The 21,091-nt window shown below is 17.4% G+C and overlaps 8 protein-coding genes across 8 annotated transcripts; 3 read left to right on the top strand and 5 right to left on the bottom strand.

Annotated features, from left to right (window-relative positions):
* Window positions 1-281: 281 nt before the first annotated feature.
* CYC1 (cyclin homologue, putative) lies at window positions 282-1,268 on the top strand (the record flags this gene model as incomplete). The annotated part of the gene is made up of 1 exon (XM_028677950.1): window positions 282-1,268. One exon carries the CDS (start codon window positions 282-284, stop codon window positions 1,266-1,268), a length of 987 nt encoding a protein of 328 aa, XP_028534288.1.
* A 559-nt stretch (window positions 1,269-1,827) lies between these two features.
* On the bottom strand, window positions 1,828-2,172 carry PRELSG_1217000 (mitochondrial ribosomal protein S6-2 precursor, putative; the record flags this gene model as incomplete). Its single annotated transcript, XM_028677949.1, has 1 exon — window positions 1,828-2,172. One exon carries the CDS (start codon window positions 2,170-2,172, stop codon window positions 1,828-1,830), a length of 345 nt encoding a protein of 114 aa, XP_028534287.1.
* A 771-nt stretch (window positions 2,173-2,943) lies between these two features.
* On the bottom strand, window positions 2,944-8,257 carry PRELSG_1216900 (conserved Plasmodium protein, unknown function; the record flags this gene model as incomplete). Its single annotated transcript, XM_028677948.1, has 15 exons — window positions 2,944-2,964; window positions 3,157-3,297; window positions 3,419-3,502; window positions 3,591-3,710; window positions 3,824-4,033; window positions 4,127-4,195; window positions 4,285-4,494; window positions 4,618-4,734; window positions 4,856-4,984; window positions 5,120-5,213; window positions 5,290-5,457; window positions 5,563-5,742; window positions 5,845-5,951; window positions 6,037-7,674; window positions 8,225-8,257. The coding sequence occupies 15 exons, from the start codon at window positions 8,255-8,257 to the stop codon at window positions 2,944-2,946; spliced, it is 3,321 nt and encodes a 1,106-aa protein (XP_028534286.1).
* Window positions 8,258-9,869: 1,612 nt separating this feature from the next.
* PRELSG_1216800 (YL1 nuclear protein, putative) lies at window positions 9,870-11,858 on the bottom strand (the record flags this gene model as incomplete). The annotated part of the gene is made up of 1 exon (XM_028677947.1): window positions 9,870-11,858. The coding sequence occupies one exon, from the start codon at window positions 11,856-11,858 to the stop codon at window positions 9,870-9,872; it is 1,989 nt and encodes a 662-aa protein (XP_028534285.1).
* Window positions 11,859-12,490: 632 nt separating this feature from the next.
* On the top strand, window positions 12,491-14,722 carry PRELSG_1216700 (conserved Plasmodium protein, unknown function; the record flags this gene model as incomplete). Its single annotated transcript, XM_028677946.1, has 1 exon — window positions 12,491-14,722. One exon carries the CDS (start codon window positions 12,491-12,493, stop codon window positions 14,720-14,722), a length of 2,232 nt encoding a protein of 743 aa, XP_028534284.1.
* A 201-nt stretch (window positions 14,723-14,923) lies between these two features.
* PRELSG_1216600 (zinc finger protein, putative) lies at window positions 14,924-16,111 on the bottom strand (the record flags this gene model as incomplete). The annotated part of the gene is made up of 2 exons (XM_028677944.1): window positions 14,924-15,897; window positions 16,060-16,111. The coding sequence occupies 2 exons, from the start codon at window positions 16,109-16,111 to the stop codon at window positions 14,924-14,926; spliced, it is 1,026 nt and encodes a 341-aa protein (XP_028534283.1).
* A 1,107-nt stretch (window positions 16,112-17,218) lies between these two features.
* PRELSG_1216500 (conserved Plasmodium protein, unknown function) lies at window positions 17,219-19,967 on the top strand (the record flags this gene model as incomplete). Its single annotated transcript, XM_028677943.1, has 2 exons — window positions 17,219-19,347; window positions 19,553-19,967. 2 exons carry the CDS (start codon window positions 17,219-17,221, stop codon window positions 19,965-19,967), a joined length of 2,544 nt encoding a protein of 847 aa, XP_028534282.1.
* A 43-nt stretch (window positions 19,968-20,010) lies between these two features.
* PRELSG_1216400 (zinc finger protein, putative) lies at window positions 20,011-20,702 on the bottom strand (the record flags this gene model as incomplete). Its single annotated transcript, XM_028677942.1, has 5 exons — window positions 20,011-20,046; window positions 20,116-20,240; window positions 20,329-20,388; window positions 20,518-20,610; window position 20,702. Coding segments are annotated over 5 exons (315 nt in total).
* Window positions 20,703-21,091: the final 389 nt, after the last annotated feature.

The raw sequence follows: 21,091 nt of genomic DNA, 5'->3' as shown, positions 1-21,091 counted from the left end.
AGTAATTTCTTCACTTTTGAAATTAATATTTTATATATATAAAATATAAATGATGAATATGAACTTAATAAAAAAAAAAAGAAATTATATTTCTTTAATTAAAATTATAAGAAAAAAAAAAAAAATAGTCAAACATTTATTATTTTTTTTTTTTAATTTTTCCATATAAAATATAAAATTTATATAAAACATATATTTTATTTTTAAATTTTAAGAAAATATATATCATTATGTTTTTAAGAGCTTTTTTTTTTTTTTTTACTTAATATATTAATAAAAATATGAATTACCCAGAAGATACATCACATATTAAGAAATGGTTTTTCAAAAATGAAAAAGAAATAAATGATGTATGTTTAAAAAAATATAATGATTTTAAAGAAAAATTTAAAAATTATAAAATTAGTATACCTAAATATAATGACATAGAAAAAACGAAGTTATATTTTTGTTATCAACTAACTCATTTTTGTGAAATAAAGATGTTAAAAGCTCAAATAGTGGAATGTGCTATTTTATTATATAACAGATTTTATTTAAAAGAAATAATATTAGTATATGATCCTCGTATTTTAATTTTTACTTGTATTATATTAGCAATAAAATTAGAAGGATATGGAAAACTGTATAAAATAAATGAATTTTTTAGTGATATTGATATAAATTTAGATAAAGTATTAGAGCATGAAAATATTGTTTGCTCATCCTTAAATTTTGAGTTGAATTTCTTATATACTAAAGAATGTATTTATTACTTAAAAAATAAATTTTTAAATTATATTAAAAAATATATAAATAAAGATAATGAATTAAATAATTCTTTTGAAACTATATGTGATAAAATTTATATTAGCACATCAAATGATTGTTTGAAAGTTATTGAAAATTTTTTTATCACATTTACATATACTCCCTCTCAAATAGCGTTGTACTGTTTTGTAAATAATATAAAAACTTATTTTAATATTGTTAATGCAGATAAATTTATTTTAGAATTCATTACTAATAATAATCAAATTCTTTTTCAAAAATTAAAAAATAAAATTGATGAACTTCATATCAAATATAAAGATCATCTAGATTTAAGAAACACTTTTGATGATGAAAATACAACCAAGCAAATAGGTGAAACATTAGATATGTGTATTGATATTTATGAGCTTTTAAAAAAAAAAAACAGTAAAAAATCTAGAAAAAAAAAATTGAATGATGAAGAAAACACACCAAACGATTCTAATAAAAAAGTTGACATAAAAAAAGAAAACTAAAAGGGAAAATGCAAAAAAAAAATGGGTTGTATAAATTCTATTTTTTTTTTTTTTTTTTTTTTGTCAATACAAATTATTAAAGAAAATTTAAAAACCCAATTTTTTTCTATCTATTAATTCATATGAAATATAATTAAAATATTAATTATTAAAAACATATATATTAGGTGGATCATTTCTTCCGATTTAAATAAAGGAATTAGTATAATTTTATTAGAAAAATTATATTAGTAAAATTTGATTCGTCTAATTTTTATGTAAAATATTTTAGGTTCTTTTTTTCTTTTGAATTAATACTCTATACCATCTAATTGATTTAAAATATAATGTTTTTATTATTTCATTATAATATATAGTTGCAATGTAAAATTTATGTATTTTTTATTAAAATATATATATATTTAAAAAAATAACATAATTTTTTATTTTTAGTCTTTTTAAGAAAAAAAATAGTAAAAAAAAAAAAAAAAGTTAATAGAATAGAATAATATGAAAAAAAAAAAGGCATTCCACTTAAATTTTTTTTTTTTTTTTTTTAATATATTTGCGTTATAAATTCCTACTCATTTATATGAGAAAAAGGTGCAACCAAAAAATTTGATCTATATTTCATTTTAACATTTAAAAATCTTAAAATAAAAGTATTACTATGAAAAAATTCATTTAAATCTTTAATGCTCTTACTATTAGAATAAAATGTAATACAATAAAATCTAGCAAAATGGAATGTACCTACTTTCGGCTTTTTTATACAAAAGGCAAATTTTCTCCAACCTAAATCATTTATATTTATTATATTACCATTATATTTATTTACTATAAAATTAAAATTTTTCATTAAATTCTTCACGTCTTCTTTTTTTATATGTTTATTTAAGGCTATATACGATTCATACAAAACCATTTTTCAAAACCATTCCTTTATACATATTTTCTTGACTTTATAAAAAAAATATATATATATATATATTTGAAACTGTTGTTTTTCTTTTTTATTTCTACATTAAAAAACACATTTATAAGATGCATCTATATATTTTCTCATATTTATCCATATATGTAAAAGATGTAATCTTCAAAATATAAAAAACTTTTACTTTTTTTCACAAAAAAAAAAAGTTTTCTTTTTCTACTAAAATATTAAAATACCTCTTTTTACTAAGTAATTCATTTGGAAATACAGAAATTAAAGAGATATATTTTTCAAATACATAATATTTTATAAATAAGTATAAAAATGAAAAAAAAAAATGAATAAAGAAAACAAAATAAATTAAAATGATGAAAGTTAAATTTAAAAAAAAAAAAAATACAAAAAAATTAAAGAAAAAAGAGTAAATTTCTAAAATTGTACATTAAAAACATAAATCAGAAAAACGAAAGATTAAAAAAAAAAAAAAAAAACATTAAAAATGAAATTATAAATAAAAAATATATATAAATATTTAATGAATTTAAAAAAATAAAAAGTAGGAAATGGAGTATAAATAAAATAATGCAAAATTTCATTAATATAATTTTATTATTCTATATACAATAAAAAAGAAAATTATATAATTTTTTTTCTACTGCCGAACACATATCCAGCTACTGTTACAATATTTTTGTCAATTTAAAACAATATAGAAAATGATGGAAGGAAAAAAAAAAAATCCAAAGCCCAATTTAATCACTTTTATTTTGTGTCTGATGGAGACTAAAAAAAGAAAAGTTTTACGTTTAAATAATATATTAAATATATATATATATATACATTATTTCACTAAAATATCTTTTTTTTTATATATTTTGGTAAAAATAATAATACAAACACATTTTTTATTTTTAATTTTAAATTAAACAATAGAATAAAAATATTTATAAATATTTTTTCTTTAAGAGTTATTACGTGAAATGGTTGTAATGTTACTTCTTCAATATTTATCAATTGCTTAATAAAATATTCAGCACTCACATATTTTGTTTTCTTATTTTCGCAAACAAAGTCAATCAAATTTCTTACTTTTCCGTGTGGCCATTTCAAATTTAACTAAAAAGTTAAAATTTACAAAATAAGATATAATAATTGTAGCGACTTGAACGTTACCGATTAAATGTAAAACTAATATGTAAAAAGGTATAAAAATGAAAAAAAATATTTTAGTTCTTACTTCTGATAATATTTTTTTTAAACTGTTTACATCAATAGCTGATAAAGATTTCCATGGGATACCGTAGACTTCTTCAAATAATGACTATAAAATATAAATTAAAATAAAAAATAACACAAGTAAAAAAAAAAAAGAAAAAATTTAACTTTATTTTAATCTATATTCTCTTTACTTGAACAGCATTAATATCTAATAGTTCAACTAATATTTGTTTGACTATAATAATAAGAACAAAAAATTCTTCTTGATTTAATCCATTTTTATTATTTCTATCAAATACTTCCAAGAATTCCTGAAAAATGATTAAAAAGTAAACGCTTAAAATTGTTTATCCCTCTTTTTTTTTTTTTTTTAAATTTGTCTGTATTCATATTTTCTTATTTTTTTTTTTTTTTTAAACATTACCTTAATGTCATTTTCTGAAGTTAAATTAATTCCTTGTGATTTCAAAAATTTTAAGATTTTTGCTGAATCAATAATACCTCTATTTTCTTCATCTAACCCTACCCATATACTAAACATTTTTTCCTGTATATTTGATGGTACTGTATTTGATTTAATTAATAGTTGTCTCCAAAATACTTCTCCTCCTTCTTTTAAAGCATGCAAAGTAGACTAAGAAAAATAAAATAAAATAAAATAAATAATAAAAAAAATGAAAACATAGAAAATAGAAAGAATATAAAAATAAAGAAAAATAATTTTAACCTTTATTTTTATAGCATCAATAAATTCTGATATTCTTTTTATGTTGTCTGATCTTTCAAACTCCCATACCTAAAAAACAAAAAAAAGATAACATAATATATACATATATTTATCATAAGTAATTAAATTTTGTTATTATTTTTTCTTCTTTTTTTTACTTTTTCTAATAATTTTGTATCAATTAAATAACCAGTTTTGCTTATCATAATATTATAATAAATTATATGTTTTAGGATATAGAAAAAAACTAAAATACATAAACATATGGAAATACTTCCATAACTATATAATTGAAACCAAGTTATATTATCTACTCTCAATAAGAATATCCAACATGATAATATAATTAAAAAGCAAAAACACAATGTCTGAAGATAAATAATAAATAAATAAATATATGAATACATGAGTTCACAATTATTTTCTTAACATAATTTTTTATTCTTAAAAACTAGAAAGTTTTTATTGTATATATTATTTCTTCTTTTAACTTGAAAAATAAAATTAATTAGAGGTGGCCCATTTCCCCAAAAATAAAATAATTGTTCATGTTTGTTTGGAAATGTTGTTTTAAAAAAAAAATAGTTTAATGTAGAGGGATATATAGACTAAAAAAAAAAAAAAAATTAATTTTATAAAAAAAATTAACTTGAATTTTTATAATAAATTATTTATTCAATTATTAAAATTTATATATATATATATATATATATATAATTTTCTTTTTACTTTTTGTTTTGTTAATTTATAAAAAGGGATAATATCTTTTTTACTTTGTTCAGATGTTTCAATATGATATCTACTTAGTAAATATTTTGAAATGTCTTTTGGTAATAACTTTTTATCTATGTTATACAACTATTAAAATTATTAAAAATAAAAATTGTTTATATTTTTTGGAATTAATAGATAATATAATAATGATATATAAAATAATGCATATATATATATAATTTAATATATCTACATAAACATATGTTTTTCCTTTTTTACGTAAAAAAATAAAAGTATCAATCCCAAAATACAAATAACTGATAAAGTATTTAAAAAAATAACTTCTGCTTTTAATCTTATATTAAAAAATGGTCTAGAAAGAAAAAAAAAAAAATATAATATTTTTGTTACATATATTTTGAAAAATTTTAATTTTCTTAATTGTATACCTTAAAGAAATACATATAAATATTAAAAATAATATAACGGCATTTGGAATTCTTATTAATTTGACATTGTATTTTAGTAAACAAGCTCTCATATACTCATAGTAGTAATATCCATTGGGATCTAGACCAGGAATACTTATAGCATCAACATTTTCAGAAAAATCATATCTATCATTAGAATATGAAAATTTATTTTATATGATTTAAAAATATATATGCATCATCATATAAAAAAATTAAACCATTTCTTTTTTTCATATATGTATAATTTACCTGTGGGCTAAATATTTAGAATTTCTTACATTCTTAAAAAAAAAAAAATTAGAAAAACATGTTCTTTTGGAATCTTTCATTTCTTTTACTACATTTGAAACATCACAATTATCAGCTTCTGAAAACCATTTTAATATTTTTCTTGTTACAAAATGTATATTTATTATAAATATAGAATAACTAAAAAAAAAAATAATAATAATAATAATAATATAAGGATAATATATAGTTTTAATATTATTTTATAAATATTGTATATGCATATAATGTTTATTCATTTACCATACTAAAAAATTCATAGAAATAAAAAGAATTTTTTCAAAAATTATTTCTAAAAGTGGCTCAACATTATGAAGAACTTTATCAACATTTCTTTCTTTTGGTAATATCTAAAAATAAAATGTACATATATATATAAATTTACAATTAATTTCTTTTCATTTTTTCTTTTCATTGAAAATTTTATGTTCTTACATCATTAAAAATAATTTCATCTAAAGCTTCAGCAATATTTGATTGAAGTATTCCCCAGATTGTTAAATTAATTATTGTTATTAAAGATATTTGTCTAAATGCTGTATTAAGAAGATCTTTTCTAAATTGGTCTTTTGAATTTCTGACGCTTTTTTCAATAAAATAAACAATATTTTGGATAGCCAAACTGAAGATCAAAGTAAATAATATTATAAACAAAAAGACAGAGTTTTTCTTTTTTTCAAATTCCCACAATGTTTCCTTTGCTTGTTCATCAACACTACAAAATTCAGGACCAAATGATTCATAATTGCAATCTTTTAATATTAATTTTTCGTGTTCAAATTTTTCATGTATATTTGATTTGATACCTAAAACCGATTTTATATTTTTAACTAATTCATTAACATCTAATAATTCTTTAAGATCTTTTCTTCTTAAATTAAAATTTTTTTTTGATGCACTTTTTTCAATTATATTATACACATGCTCATGAATATCATTTTTTCTATTTTTTTTGTTACTTTCAGACAATAATTTTATCTCGTCATTTTCATCATTATTCTCTCCATTTAAGTTTTTTATTTGCTCTTTTCCATTTTTTATTTCCTCTTTATCTATTTGTATTTTACTTTCCTTTTTTATAGTCTCTACTTTATCATTTTCGTTTTTTAGATTTTCATTCTCTGTTTTTTGGTTACTTACTTTGTTTGTATTCCCATGGTTTTTGTCCCCAGTTAAAGTTTGACCATTTTTTATCTCTTTTTTATTCTTTTCATTTTCTTCACTCTTTTTTTCATTTGCTTCATTCATTTTTTCATTTTCTTCATTCTTTTTTTCATTTTCTTCATTCTTTTCTTCATTTGTTTCATTCTTTTCATTATTTTTTTTTCTGAAATATCCAAAATAATTTTTTAGTGCTTCTATAGGTTTATAAAAACCTAAATTCTGAAGTATATTACTAAAATTTGTATCTTCATGACTATTAATATTTTTATTTTTTTTTAAATCTGGAACACTATAGGAATATTCATGTCTTTTTATAAATTTATCATCTTGAGTCTTATTAATTTCTTCATCTAATTTATTCTTGTAAGTTTCCTCATTCTGAGTTAAATTTAAATTAGTCTTTTCATTTGTTTCATATGGGATGGTATCATTCTTCAAATAAGATAAATGATTTTTTGAAATATCCTTTTCTATATTTCTATCATTATCAGAATAATGTATCTGACTTTCTTTTATATTTTTTTCTTCTTTTTTTTTGTTGTCTAAATATTTTATATCTGTATACTTTTGTTTTTTTTCTATATTAGCCTTTATATCTTCTTCATTGTTCTCCTTTTCTTCATTATTAGATATGTTATTAATAATATCTCCATTTTTAGCAGCTTTATGCAATTTTCTTAATTTTTTAGCTTCTAAATTTTTTTTTCTTATAGTTTTATCCAATTTCGACTGAAAATATAATAAATTTTTTAAATTTCCAATATCATAAATATTTTTCTTCTCTTCCAACTGACGATAATTTGATTTATTACTATATACATAATTTTTTATTTTATTTTCATTTCTTCTTAATATGTTTTTTTCAAAAAAAAATTCTTTTAAAATGCATAAAGGATATTTTAAAAAAATCTAAAAAAAAATAAAGTTTCATATATATTAAAAAAAAAGATAATATAAAATTAGTTTATATATATACATATATATATAGTGAAAAAAAAAAAACTACCAAATATATGTTTATGAAAAGAATAAAGAAAATTTTATTTCATTAAATATATATATATATATATAAAATTTATAAAATATAATAGAATAAGACTAATAAAATTATTTGACAACATATTTTACATAAATTAGTAATATAATATAATAAAATTAATAGGAAAAAAAATTAATTTATAAATACTTCTAAACAATACAAAACAATATAAAAATAAAAATATATAAGATAAAAAATTTTTAAAAATAAATATAGAAGAGTGTAAGAAAAAAAAGAAATAAACATAAATATATAAATATATATATTTCTATATATAAATTCCTTATCTATATATAAAAAATAAAATCTATTAATAGAAATTCTAAATTTTTATTATATATTTATATATATATATATAATTCATATTATATTTTAGTTAAAGCTTCTTTTTTTTTTCTTATTTTTAGGTTTCTAACGAACACATAATAAAATTAGAAAGTAGAACTTTAACATATTCTAGCTCCTGGTACAAAATATTAAAAAAGAAAAAGAAAATAAAAGATGTTAAAATATTTATTTTATTTAGGTGAATATATTTAAAAAATGTATAAAATTTTCATTTACAATATTTGTATTTTTACTTGTTACAAAAAAAAAAAAAAATTTCAGTTGATTTGTTCTGTTTTACTTTTTTTTAAAATTAAGAAAAAAATTTTATTCTAACCTTAAAAATATGATTGATTTTTTATAATATAAGTTACCATTTATTATCTAAAATATAAAATTTTAAAATATGTCATGTTTTTTCTATGAAATTCTAAAAATATTAAAAAAATAGAACAATAGTTACACTAATAATAAAAAATATAATTTCAAATGCACTTTCCTTAAATTTTAATAAATAATAAAATAGATTATTGTAATTTTAATTATGAACTTGAAAGAATAATATTTTGTTTCTAATTTATTTCAATTTTTTTTTTTTTTTAGCTCTTTAAATTTTCATACAAAATTAAGTTTTTATATATATTATAATCTTACTTTTATATATATCTAATAATTTTTATCGATAATAATTAATATATAGAAAAAAATATATATATTCACCTTTTCAAAAATTATCCATAATACAATTTAAATATAGTTTTGTATCTTTTTTATAATCAATGATCTCATAACAAAGTAATTTCTAAATTTTAATTAGTAATTATATATTATTCATAATTCATAAAACAAAATTTTAATAGTGCAAAAAAAAAAAAAAAATAAAATAAAATAAATTATGTCTTATAGGTATTCACACACTTTAGAACAAAATGAGATATAGGCAACCAGGTGCACAAAAAAAAAAAAAAAAAAAAATAAATAAATTGAAATAAATATTAAAAAAAAATAATAATGAAATAAAATAATAATATAGTGGTCCTATTAATAGTAATGATAATATATATTGAGTAATATTAACATTATAAATACTAGTATGATATTATTTATCTCATAACATTATCAATATATTTTTTTCAAATAAATTTTATAGTTACTTTAAGTATACATTATTAAAGCCCCTTTTTATTTTTAAGAATATGAATTTACCTTTTTAAATAAAAAATGCAAGTATAATGAAATGAATAAAATTTTTTATAAATGAATTAATATTATTAACTATATATATATTCTATATTTTTCTTATTATCAAATTATGTTTTATCTTTAATATAATTTTATTCTTTGATTTTAATTATTTCAACATCGTTACATCATTTTTGATTGTTTGTTGTGTTCAATAGTATTCCTTTTTAGAGTTATAAAAAAATAATAAACATACTATGTATATCCCATTTATAATAATTTTTTTTTTTAGAGTATAATTTATTCTACTAAAAAAGTTCATTTTAAAATAATAAAGAGAAATCAAAACGGAATAAAAACAAATAATTTTAAAATAAAAAAAAAAAAGAAAAAAAAGGATAAAAATAACTTTTATTGCGTAGTGTTTTTTATTATTTTTCTTTTATCAACACTTTTCAAAAAAAATATGGAGAAAAATAAAATAAGAAATAAATTGTAAAATAAAGATTAGTAATACAATGTATGCCAGTATGAAAACATGTATTTAAAATAAAAACTATTTTAAAGTATTATCAAAAGTAGTATTTTCAACATTACCTTCAATTTCGTCTAATTTACTTTTAAAAAGATTAACAATAAGACAAATCTGATTATTAACTTCATCATAAACTTTTTTATGATGTAAAAATCTTAAAATTTTAAATGCCTCTGCATTATAATAATATTTTTTTGTTAATGGATCAAAATATTTTCCTTCTAAATTTGTTATTGCACAAATATTATTTTTATTTTTTATTTTCTCTAATGTTTCCTTATTATTATTATAATTACTATACATTTTTAAATCATTATAATCTGTAACAATGTAAAGTTGTTTTTCCTCTATATAGATATTATTCTCTTTTTCTTTTGATAACTTAGAAGAGTTTTTATTTACACATTTTTTATCATTATTTAAAATATCAAAATTTAATTCATCATTTTTATTTAAATATTGTATATTTAAATCTTCACATTCATTTAAATTTTCAATATTTATTTTCTTGTTTTCATTCAAATTTTCATTTTTTATATTATCTTTCTCATTAAAAAATTCCATTTCTACTTTTATATTTTCATTAATATTTTCAATTATTACTTTATCATTTTCATTATTTTCTTTTTTACTTAGTTCTTCTAATTTAGCAGTTTGGATATTTGATTCATTCATTTGTTCTTTGTCAATCGTGTTTTTACTTTGAATAGGTTGTTCTAAAGAATCATCTATTTTTATATTTTCATTCATTTTATTTATATCACAGTTATTTTTTATATCATTTTCTAATATGTTCGTATTAACTGATATAGTATTTTCTGTTAAAACATTATTTATATTTTCTCCTTCCTTATTAGGATAATAGAGATCTAAATTATATTTCAAATTTTCACTTAAAGGATTAATTATATTTTTAGAATAAGAATAACTAATAAAAACACTTTTAGGTTTATGGTATATAATTTTCTTATTTTCAATATATTTTTTTTTTTCTTCCTCCCAAGCTTGTAATTGTAGTAGTGATTGAATATTAAATTGCTCAGTTAATTTTGCTTCTTCAAGTCTTTCTTCTCTTGTCATTTCTCTTTGCATAGATTTTTTTCTTTTTCTACTTTCGTAAAATTTTTTAAAACGATTTTCTTTTTTTATTCTTCTTAATTCAGAAAGCTGCTGCATTTGCTCTGTTTTTTGTCTCGTGGTATCTCTCGTAGATCTATTTAACATTAAATACATGTTTTCCATTTTTTTTTTTTTTTTTAACATTTTTTCGTCATACAAATTTTCATCTTTTTTATTCTCTTCTGATTTCATTTCCTCATCACATTCTTCAAGTTTATTATTATTTTTATTTTCTGTTTCATTAAACTTTCTTTTTTTCATATAGTTATATTTTAGCATATTATTTTTTTTTTGTTTTTTTAATTTTTCTAAATAGGAATATATTTTTTTTTTCTTTTTTTTCTCTTCATCAAATTCATTTTCATTTCTATTTTCATCTTCCTCTTCTTCTTCCTCTTCATCATCATCAAAATCAGAGTCCGTTACGTCTTTATATTCTTCTTCTCCTTCTGAGTTTACATACTCTTCATCAATTTCTTCTTCTTCCCACATACTATCATTCCAAAACTGTTCATCCTTTTCTAAATCTTCACCAATTAATTTTTTCATATTTTTTCCCCTGTTTTTTCTTTTAGGCATCTCAAGAGCTATACCGTAATTTTTTAATTCATAATCTTCATCTTCTTCATCTTCTTCATCTTCTTCATCTTCATCATCTTCGTCGTCATCTTCTTCCTGTTCTTCTTCCTCTTTTTCTTCATTATCGTCTCCTTCTTCATCTTCATCTTCATCTTCATCTTCATCTTCTTCTTCTTCTTCTTCTTCTTCTTCCTCTTCCTCTTCTTTTTCATTTTCAATATCACTTTCGTCATTTTTACTTTCATCTGATTCATCAACTAAAGCATAATCACTGCCTTTTTTGTTGTTTTTTGTATTTTTTTTTTTTCTCATTTTTCACCTTTTATAGATATTTCACGTTTTTTGTTTTTGGGCACAAGCTTTTTTATTTTTTTTTTCTTTTATTTAAAAAAATATATTTTTGTAAACGTAAAATTTTCGTTAAACATTAAATTTTTATTTGTGTTGTTTTCAAGTCTTTTACTATTTACTTTTTTTTCTTGTTTTTATTTTTAATATTATTTCTATTCTTATGTATTAATTTTAATTATTATTTTTATAATTATTATTTTATCTTATTTATTTCTCTTTTTTAATTTTTATCTATATTATAAATTTTTATTATTTTTATTTTTTGTTTTTTTGCTTTTTTTTCTAATATTCTTTTTATTTAAATTTTTTTTTTTAATTTTCAATGTACCATTAAAATGGTGATGATAAAAAAAAGAAAAATAACATTTTGAAATTATAATGAATAGCTTGATAGAAGCATTTAAATAGAATATATATGAATTACTTTTATTTAAAATAATATGAAAACACTAATATTTTTATAAAAAAAATTATAAAGCATCATAAATAATGATAAATAAACATATTATGAAGGCATGCTAAGTACTATTATTTAGGATTGAACGTTACAATTTTTCTGCTTTTGTAAAAAATAGAAATAAAAAATATATAATATGAAATTTTTGAAAAATATAAGGAATGAAAAAACTGTTTTTACAAATTTCCTTATATCACATTTTACTAATAACTTTTTAAATTGTCTTCATTCAAATAATACAAATTCGAGGTTTTTTTCCCTATTGTTAAAAAAGAATATAAGGGAACATTATGACAAAGAAGGGATATGTGTAGAATCTAAAAATGAAATAAAGGATACTTGTAAGAATGAAGGATCAAGCAAAAACATAAAAATTATAAATAATAATATAAGTGAAGTAAAAGAGAAGTTATTAAAGGAAAATTTGAAACATTACAACTTATTCAATGTTTATCTTGATAAAATAAAAAAAAAAGAAAAAAGAAGAAAAATTATAAATATAAATAGTGTAAAATGTTTTGATGATTACATTCATCTGTTCAATTTAGAATCATTACTATTGTATACTTATAACAAATTTAAAATATATAAAAAAAAAAAGTATATGACAAGCAATGATTTTTTTTATTTTTTTAAAATTTTCATTCAATTTAATATTATTTTAAATGATTTTTTTTTATACAAAAATGAAAAAAAGTGCAACGACTGTTTTATAAGCACATTTCAATCATATCTAAAGAATATTGACTTTATCAAAAAAATACAACAGAATTATAATGAAAACTTCTACTTAAAAACTTTGCAAATAATTAAGATATTTAACCAAATTAATTTTTTTAATATATTAAAAAATGCAAATTTTAACATTTTACAAAATCAATTAAGTATATCAGCTAGGAAAGAATATTTATTAAGGATAAAGAACAAAAAAGAACTTGCTGAAAAGAAAGACGAAAATCATTTATTTTATGAATGTATGAATTATGATGAAAAAGAACATAATTATAATATCAATTTGGATTTTATAAAAAATGTAAAAATATTTGATAAAATTTGTGAAGTGAAAGATATACAAGATTATTTTTATTGCAAAGATAAAGAAAATGAAAAAAATAAAAAATTTTGTTTAAATTCAGATAAAAGTGATTATTTAAATAACGAAATAGAAATACCTTATTATTCTAATAATGAAGAAAATATAAATAACCAGTTAATTAACAACAAATTAGAACATAAAGAAAGAAATAATCATAACTCAAATTGTTATTTAAAACTTGTCAAAGGGTTTAGTTATTTATTAAAAAATTTTATAAAATATTTAAATGATGACGGCGTGGTAAGGCTATTTATGAGTTGCTCTAAAATGTTTAATAGAGAAAGTAGTAAAGAAGTATTATTATTCTATAAAGAAATGTATGAAAGAATTAAAAAAATGAAAAATATCACAAATAAGAATCTTGCATATATTTTAAATGGATGCAACTATTATTTAAAAGAAGAAAACATTTATTTAATAAAACATTTAAAAAAAGAAATATTAAAAAATTCTTGTAGAAATGATAGAAAAAATGACTTTAACATATATAACATAGCACCATCACATTTAGAAAATATAGTATTTACTTTTGCAAAGAATAATTTTAAAGATAAAGAACTCTTTTTATTATTTAGAGAAATTATAAAAGAAAAATATGAAGGATTTTCTTGCATAATTTCCATTAATATTTTAATTAGCTTTTCTCTTTTAAATTATGAAATGTTGATATTTGATTTTCTGTATGAAAAAATAAAAAATTTTGATTTTATAACTTTTATGATATGTAAAGGAAACAATATTATTAAGTTAATAAATACTTTATTACTTATTGAATCCAGAAATTTCTTAAAAAAACAGAATTCTAATATAATACTCAGAAAATGTAATATACATAATATAAAATTGTGTAACAATAGCACAGATGAGAAATGTATAGAAGAAAATGCTATTAAAAAAAACAAACCAACATTAACAGATGAATATATTTATGTAAATCTTATTATTGCCTTATTATATGAACAAAAAACATTCAAAAGAAGCAAGTTAAATGAAAATATAATTTTAGATATATATAAAAGACTTCTTAGGTTACATATAATAAAAATAAAAAATAAAAAGGATTTATATATTTTAAAAAATATTTTTAAAAAAAATTATGAAAATTTTCTTGTCAAAGAATTCCATAAATTTTTTGTTTTCTCATTTATTAATTTAAATTTGGATAAAATTAATTTTCATAAATTAATTTTTACGTTGTTAAAATACAATGTCTTCCTATGTGAAAAAAAGAGTATCAATAATTACACAGAAAAAAAAAAAAAATTTATATAAAAATTTTTTTTTTTATGTTGTATTAAAAAAATTGATAAAATAACAAATTAAAGTTTAAACTTAAAAAAATAAATAATAAATTTTAAAATATTTAAAAAAAAATTATTTTCTTTGGTTATTATTTCTGTGATGAAAAAAAAAAATATATAAATAAAATGAAATAAAAATAAAACATGAACAAAGAAAAAAAAAAAAAGTATATTAAGCATCTATTTCAAAATACTTATTTAAGTATTGAGTATAATCTTCTTCTTCACTAGAATAAAATTTATAATCATTAAAATTTTCTATAGTATTATTCGAATCATTAGTATTCTTTTTATTATCGTTATCATTATTTTTTTTTAATGTATTTAATTCTTCCTTTAATTCATTATTATTTTCTGTCTTGGTGTTTTCTGATATTGTGTTACTATTAGATAGTTCATTAAGGTTTTTGTCATTTTGCAATATTTTAAAATTATCTTCATCTATATAACATTTTAAATTATTTGTTTTATTCTTATAATTTTTTATTAATTTAAAAAAAGCATCAGTTTTATTATATTTGAAGTCTAGTTTAATTAAATCAATTATTCCATTAATAAACCAAGGATAAACATCTTTTTTAACTAGTTCATCTACGTTTATTTCTTCACAATTATCAAAATTGTGATATTTGTGAATTAACAGTTCCATTAAGTAATTTTTGTTGTTATATAAAAATCTTATTTTATCATCTTTACTTAAAACATTATCAACTTCTAAATTATATTCATCAGCATTGTTGATTGTATTATCTATTTTAATATGTTTAAATTTACAAAAAGGATTGTGGCATGAGTTGAAAATCACGTTATTGCGACAATAGAAAAGTTGATAGTCATGAGAAAATATACAATTTTTTTTATCACAATTTCCTTTAACTAAAAATTTACATAATTTGGAAATTTTATAAATTGGTATAACGTCATGTGAATAAGAACAGTTTTCATTATGAATACATTTTCCTTTTTTAAAAAAAAATTTACATGTTTCTTTTTTCTGTTGTAATTTATAGTCTTCAAATAAATCTACTATTTTTCGTTTTCTATTTTTTGTTATGATTTTCTTTTTTCCATCAATTTTTGTATTTTTTCTTTTCTTTTTTTTTTTTTTACTTTTTTTTTTTACAGACGATGTATTAGTTAAATCACCTAAAAGTTCAAAAAAAAATAAAAAGTTTTTAATACAAGTTCTTAGTAATACCTAAATGTATATATATATATATATATATATATATATATATATATATATATATATATATAATATATATATATATATAATGAAATATGAGCAATATTTGTGATTTGACATACCTGTTATTGTACATATTTTTTCTAAAATTTGATTGTCGTTGATTTTTTCCATAATTTTTTTTTCTAAAAAAGAAATTATGTAAAATAGTTTTATAAAAATTTATAAATTTTAAAATTTATGTTAATAAGAAAAAAAAAATTATTATGAAAAATAAAAAAGCATTCTAAATAAATTTAAAATTCTATAAACATTTTTTTTTTTTTTTCAAATTTATATGTATAAATATGATTACAAGTATTTTTGAAACTCTTGCAATTTTTTTATTATAATTATTAATTTTTTTTTTTTAATGTGAACGAACATTTAATATATGGTATGTATATTTTAATTTTTTTTTTTTTACTTTTTTATATATTTATATAGATAAATAAATGCACAAAATGAAATTGTTTATATATTCGATCATTTTTTTTTTAAGTTTTAAACAAATATGAATATAGAGATGATAAGATTATATATATATACATTATAACAAAAAATGTAAATAAATCTCATAACGTTGCTTTATCATTATGACGTTTAGATTACCAATAAATTATAATTTTTTTAAATACTGATTTTAAATGGTTTTTGAAATATATATTTAAAATTAAATAACTTCTTGTTTTCCTTTCAATAGTTTATAAATTTAAATGATAAATGCTTGTTAAAATGTTATATAACATAAACATATTTTAAATAAAAAATATATTAAAGATAGATGAATTACTATATTTATATACATTTTTTCTTTTTTTTCTTCTATGAAAACAACATTAAATGTTTAAAAATATATAATAAATAATCTTTTGTGAAGTTTTATGTCTATTTTTTTTTTTTTTTTCCGCTTATTATGTTGGTATTGGGTAATTAAATTTTATTGTCTAGTTTATAACTATTCCTTTTATATTATTTTTTAACGCACATATCTTTTCTCTTTTTTGTAAAGACATATTTTAAAAAATAGAATAACGATAACTCTTTATTATTAATTAATTGAGAACTATGTAGATTTAATGAAAATAATCTTAATTTTTCTTTTTTTCTTTTTTTTTTTTTGAAAAACCTTCAAAATAAAAAAAAAAATTTTGAATTTTCAGTTGAATTACATATCTTAATTCATATATAACTAATTTACAAGTAATAATATAATCCAGGAATAAATTCATTTAAGAAAAAATGAAAAAAATAGATGAATATGTTAAAAAAACTAAAGTAGTAAATGAAAAAAATAATATAAAAAATACTAATAACGAAAATGAGAAAAATAAAAAAAAAAAAAAAAAAAAAAAAATTCCAAAGGGTAAAATAGAGAAAGAAGAAAATATAGAAATAACCGAAAAAAAAGAGTTATTAGACAATATAAAAATAAATAATTACAATGAAACTGGTAATAAATTGATAAGTAAAATAACTTCCTATATTGAATTAAGGGAAGTGGAAATTCAAAATGACTTATTAAACAAATACTATGTAGATAAAAAAACTCCTTTTTTTTATATTGATATAAATATTTATAAGTGTATATATGATACTTTTTTTTTCCCTCTAAAAGATAAAAATTTAGATAACAAAGACAATTTATTTTACGAAAATTCCTTGTATTTTTATAATGTTATAAATAGTAATTGCTTAAATGTAATTTTTTATTTTTTGAAAGAATTCTTTAGAGAGCATGAATTAGAATATTTTGAAAATTGTTGTGAAATTATGCAATTAACTTATTTACTTTTTTTTATTTTGCTAATTGATTACCATTCATTAAATGATAATATCAAAATATATTGCATAGAAAATTTTAAAATGCTTTTTAAGATAAAAAATTATTTATATGAAAAATACATAAAATATATTAATAAAGGCATGTTAAATAAGTTTATTCTATTAAATAAAATAGAAAATAATAACAAAAAAAACGACTTCTTCATTTTTGAAACAAAAATAATAAATGAAATTCTAAATACAAATAAAATTGAATTTGAAAATATGACAATATATATAAATTCCTCAAAAAAGTTAGAGAAGTTTTATTTTATAAATTTAGTAATAAAAAATAAATCTTATGAATATATTAATGATATTCTTTTGTTAGATTTATTTAAGATTCATATTTTTACAAATAAAAATTCTTCTATTTCTTCAAAAAATAAATCTCCTATTTTTTCCGATGAAGAAAATAGTATTATAACTGTTTTAGAAGAGAGAAACTTATTTCATATGGAAGAACTAAATAATTTATTTTCCTATATTTATGAGATTGAAATTCCTTCTAATATTTATAAAAATCAGAAATTAGATGTCTTTTATATAGAATCAAACAATAATGTTAAAAATACCAAAATATTTCAGGTAGAGATGTTGCAAAGTAATAAAAGAAGCCTTGTGAATAAAATTTTATTAGAAAATCAAAAGACTGAAGTAGAATTTGAAAAAAAAGAAGATAATACAGAAGAAGACTATATAAATGAAAATGGATTTATAAATTCTAACGCTAATAAAGAAAATTTCATAAATAAAAATGATACTAATAAGAAGAAAAATGACATGAATGAGAGTAATAGAAATGGAAATTACGAAAAAAAAAATAAGGAAATTATAAATGTTAATGAAAGTGATATTTATAGAAATTTTCTAGATGTAAATGACATTTATGAAATTAAATTTAATTATAATGATATTAAAAAAAATAGTATATATGAAGATAACAAAATAAATTTAAATAATAATAAAAATGAAAATTATGAAACAAACTTAGTTAAAGTAGCAAGTGAACAGTTTATGCATAATAATAAGATATATTTAAAAATTTATAGCAATAAAATTGGCAATTATTATATTAATTTAAGTAGTATAAATAATTTACCTTATACTTTTTGGAAAATAAAATATGAAAATAATAATGTAATTATAAAATTGAAAAGTAAGATAATTAATGAATTTATTTTTCATATAAATAATAAAGGTATAGTACTATTAGATAATGGAATAGATGTTTTAAAAGACATTTATAATTGCAATTTTGATATATGCACCCTATTGTTTCTAATGAAAAAAAAAGGAATAAATTTTTTAATCGAAAATGTAGAAATTAAGAAAATAAAAAAGGAAAATTATAATTTAAGTAATGAAGAAATAGAAGAAAATATAATTAATGATATTTTGTTATGTTTTAGATTCATAAACTTTTATTCTTCAAATCATAGTTCTGATAAATCAAAAATAATAATAAAATTAAAAGAAAACAAAAAAAGATTAAAGCAAGTATTTGAAGATCCTTTATATATAGAATATGAAGATAATTTTTGCAAGTAAATATATTTATATAACAAAAACTAAAAAAAAAAAAAAAAATAGTATACATTGTTATGTAAAAATTAGAAAAAATAATCTTTCTTAATAATACTATATATATATATATATATATATATATATGTGTTTATTTATTTATTTTCGTTAGTTCTTCATTTTAGATTTTTCTTATTTTATATTTTTTTTTTCTTATTTTTTAAATAGAATTGCTAAAATTACGAAAGATGATAGTGAAAAAATGTTCATAAAGAATTTATCAAAACATAAGTCAGCTTTGTTTTGTCTTTTTGAATTATGTGAACTTGTTATTTTAAATAGTAAAAAAGAGAAGAAAAATATATATGAAAATGGAAAGCACGAAAATAATGAAGAAGACAACAAAAATGAAATTATGTTTTTTCAAAATTTTTTAATAAATATATTTTCATACAATAATATAGAACAAATAAGCGAAATAATGAAAGAAAATGATAATTTAAAAAAAAATTCTCTACAAATAGAAGAAAAAGATAAATTTTCAAATGATCAGTATAATGATCTATTTGAAGTAAATGAAACAATACATAATTTGTATTGGTTTTTAAAATTAACTAAAATTATTTCATTAACAAATATTTAAAAAAATAAAGAAATAAAGTAAAATGTTTAAGTATATTTTTAAATTAAAAGGTGATTTCTGCAGCCTTTAATGAATCTTTCTACAAAAAAAAAAAAAAAAAAATATATGTATATATAACAAGGATAACAATATATATATGACGTATTACGTAAGTATATGCTGTCTCCTTATGTAATAATTTAACTCTTCTTTTATGTTTTTTCGTTTTTTCATGTTGTTTTAATGCATCATTATTTATAAAATATATATCACAAGCAAAACATTTATATTGTCCTACATAAAATTTGTTTAAAAAATTATATTATTTCAATTTAAAAATATATTTTAATTTTCAAATTTTTTATTTATTCTCATTAAATACCACATCCTTTTAAATCTTCATCATGAGGAAGATCTGTTTTGTTAAAATAGTCTTTATATACTATGAATAAAAAAAGAATAAAAAAAAAAAGATACAATTAAAAGACAATATAAATATATATAATTTTAAAAATGTATTTTAATCTTTTTGATGAATAACAAAAAATTATCATAAATATTTTTAATTTACCTTCATCAAAATCTCTTTTCCTTTTTCTTGTTTTCAAGATTTTACTTTTTATTGTGTTACGTGGATTCTTTTTTTTTCTTGATGATAATACCACTATAAAATAAAAATAAATAAATATAAATTTATAAATACATTACTAATTATTTTTTATATTTGCGTAATTAAAATTTTATATTACTTTTACTATTTGTTTTTTTATTTCATTTATTTTTAGAAATTAACAAGATATTTTTTTTTCACTAATAAAGACTATTCTATAACTTGTACATCGACAAAATTAAATATTTTATAAAAAAAATAATGCAAAATTATTTTTGAAATAAAATTTTTATTTTTATTTTTTTGAAAGTTTTCATTTAAAAAAAATGTATTTACTAAAAATATAATTTTTTGTATTAAAAATAATTTTCTCTAATATTTTTTTAAAGTATTATCAATTTTTTTGTTAAATTTTATGTATTTGTATATTTGAAGTAATAATAATAAAAAAAAAAGAAAAAAAAATTTCTCTCGTTTTTTCACTTTGATTAAATATTATTTTTTTTCTGAAAATAAAAAATTGAATATGTTAACT

Source organism: Plasmodium relictum (genome assembly GCF_900005765.1).
Source record: "Plasmodium relictum strain SGS1 genome assembly, chromosome: 12".
Classification (NCBI taxonomy): domain Eukaryota; phylum Apicomplexa; class Aconoidasida; order Haemosporida; family Plasmodiidae; genus Plasmodium; species Plasmodium relictum.
Note: the sequence above shows the minus strand (reverse complement) of the source record. Positions and strands in the feature narration are given on the sequence as shown.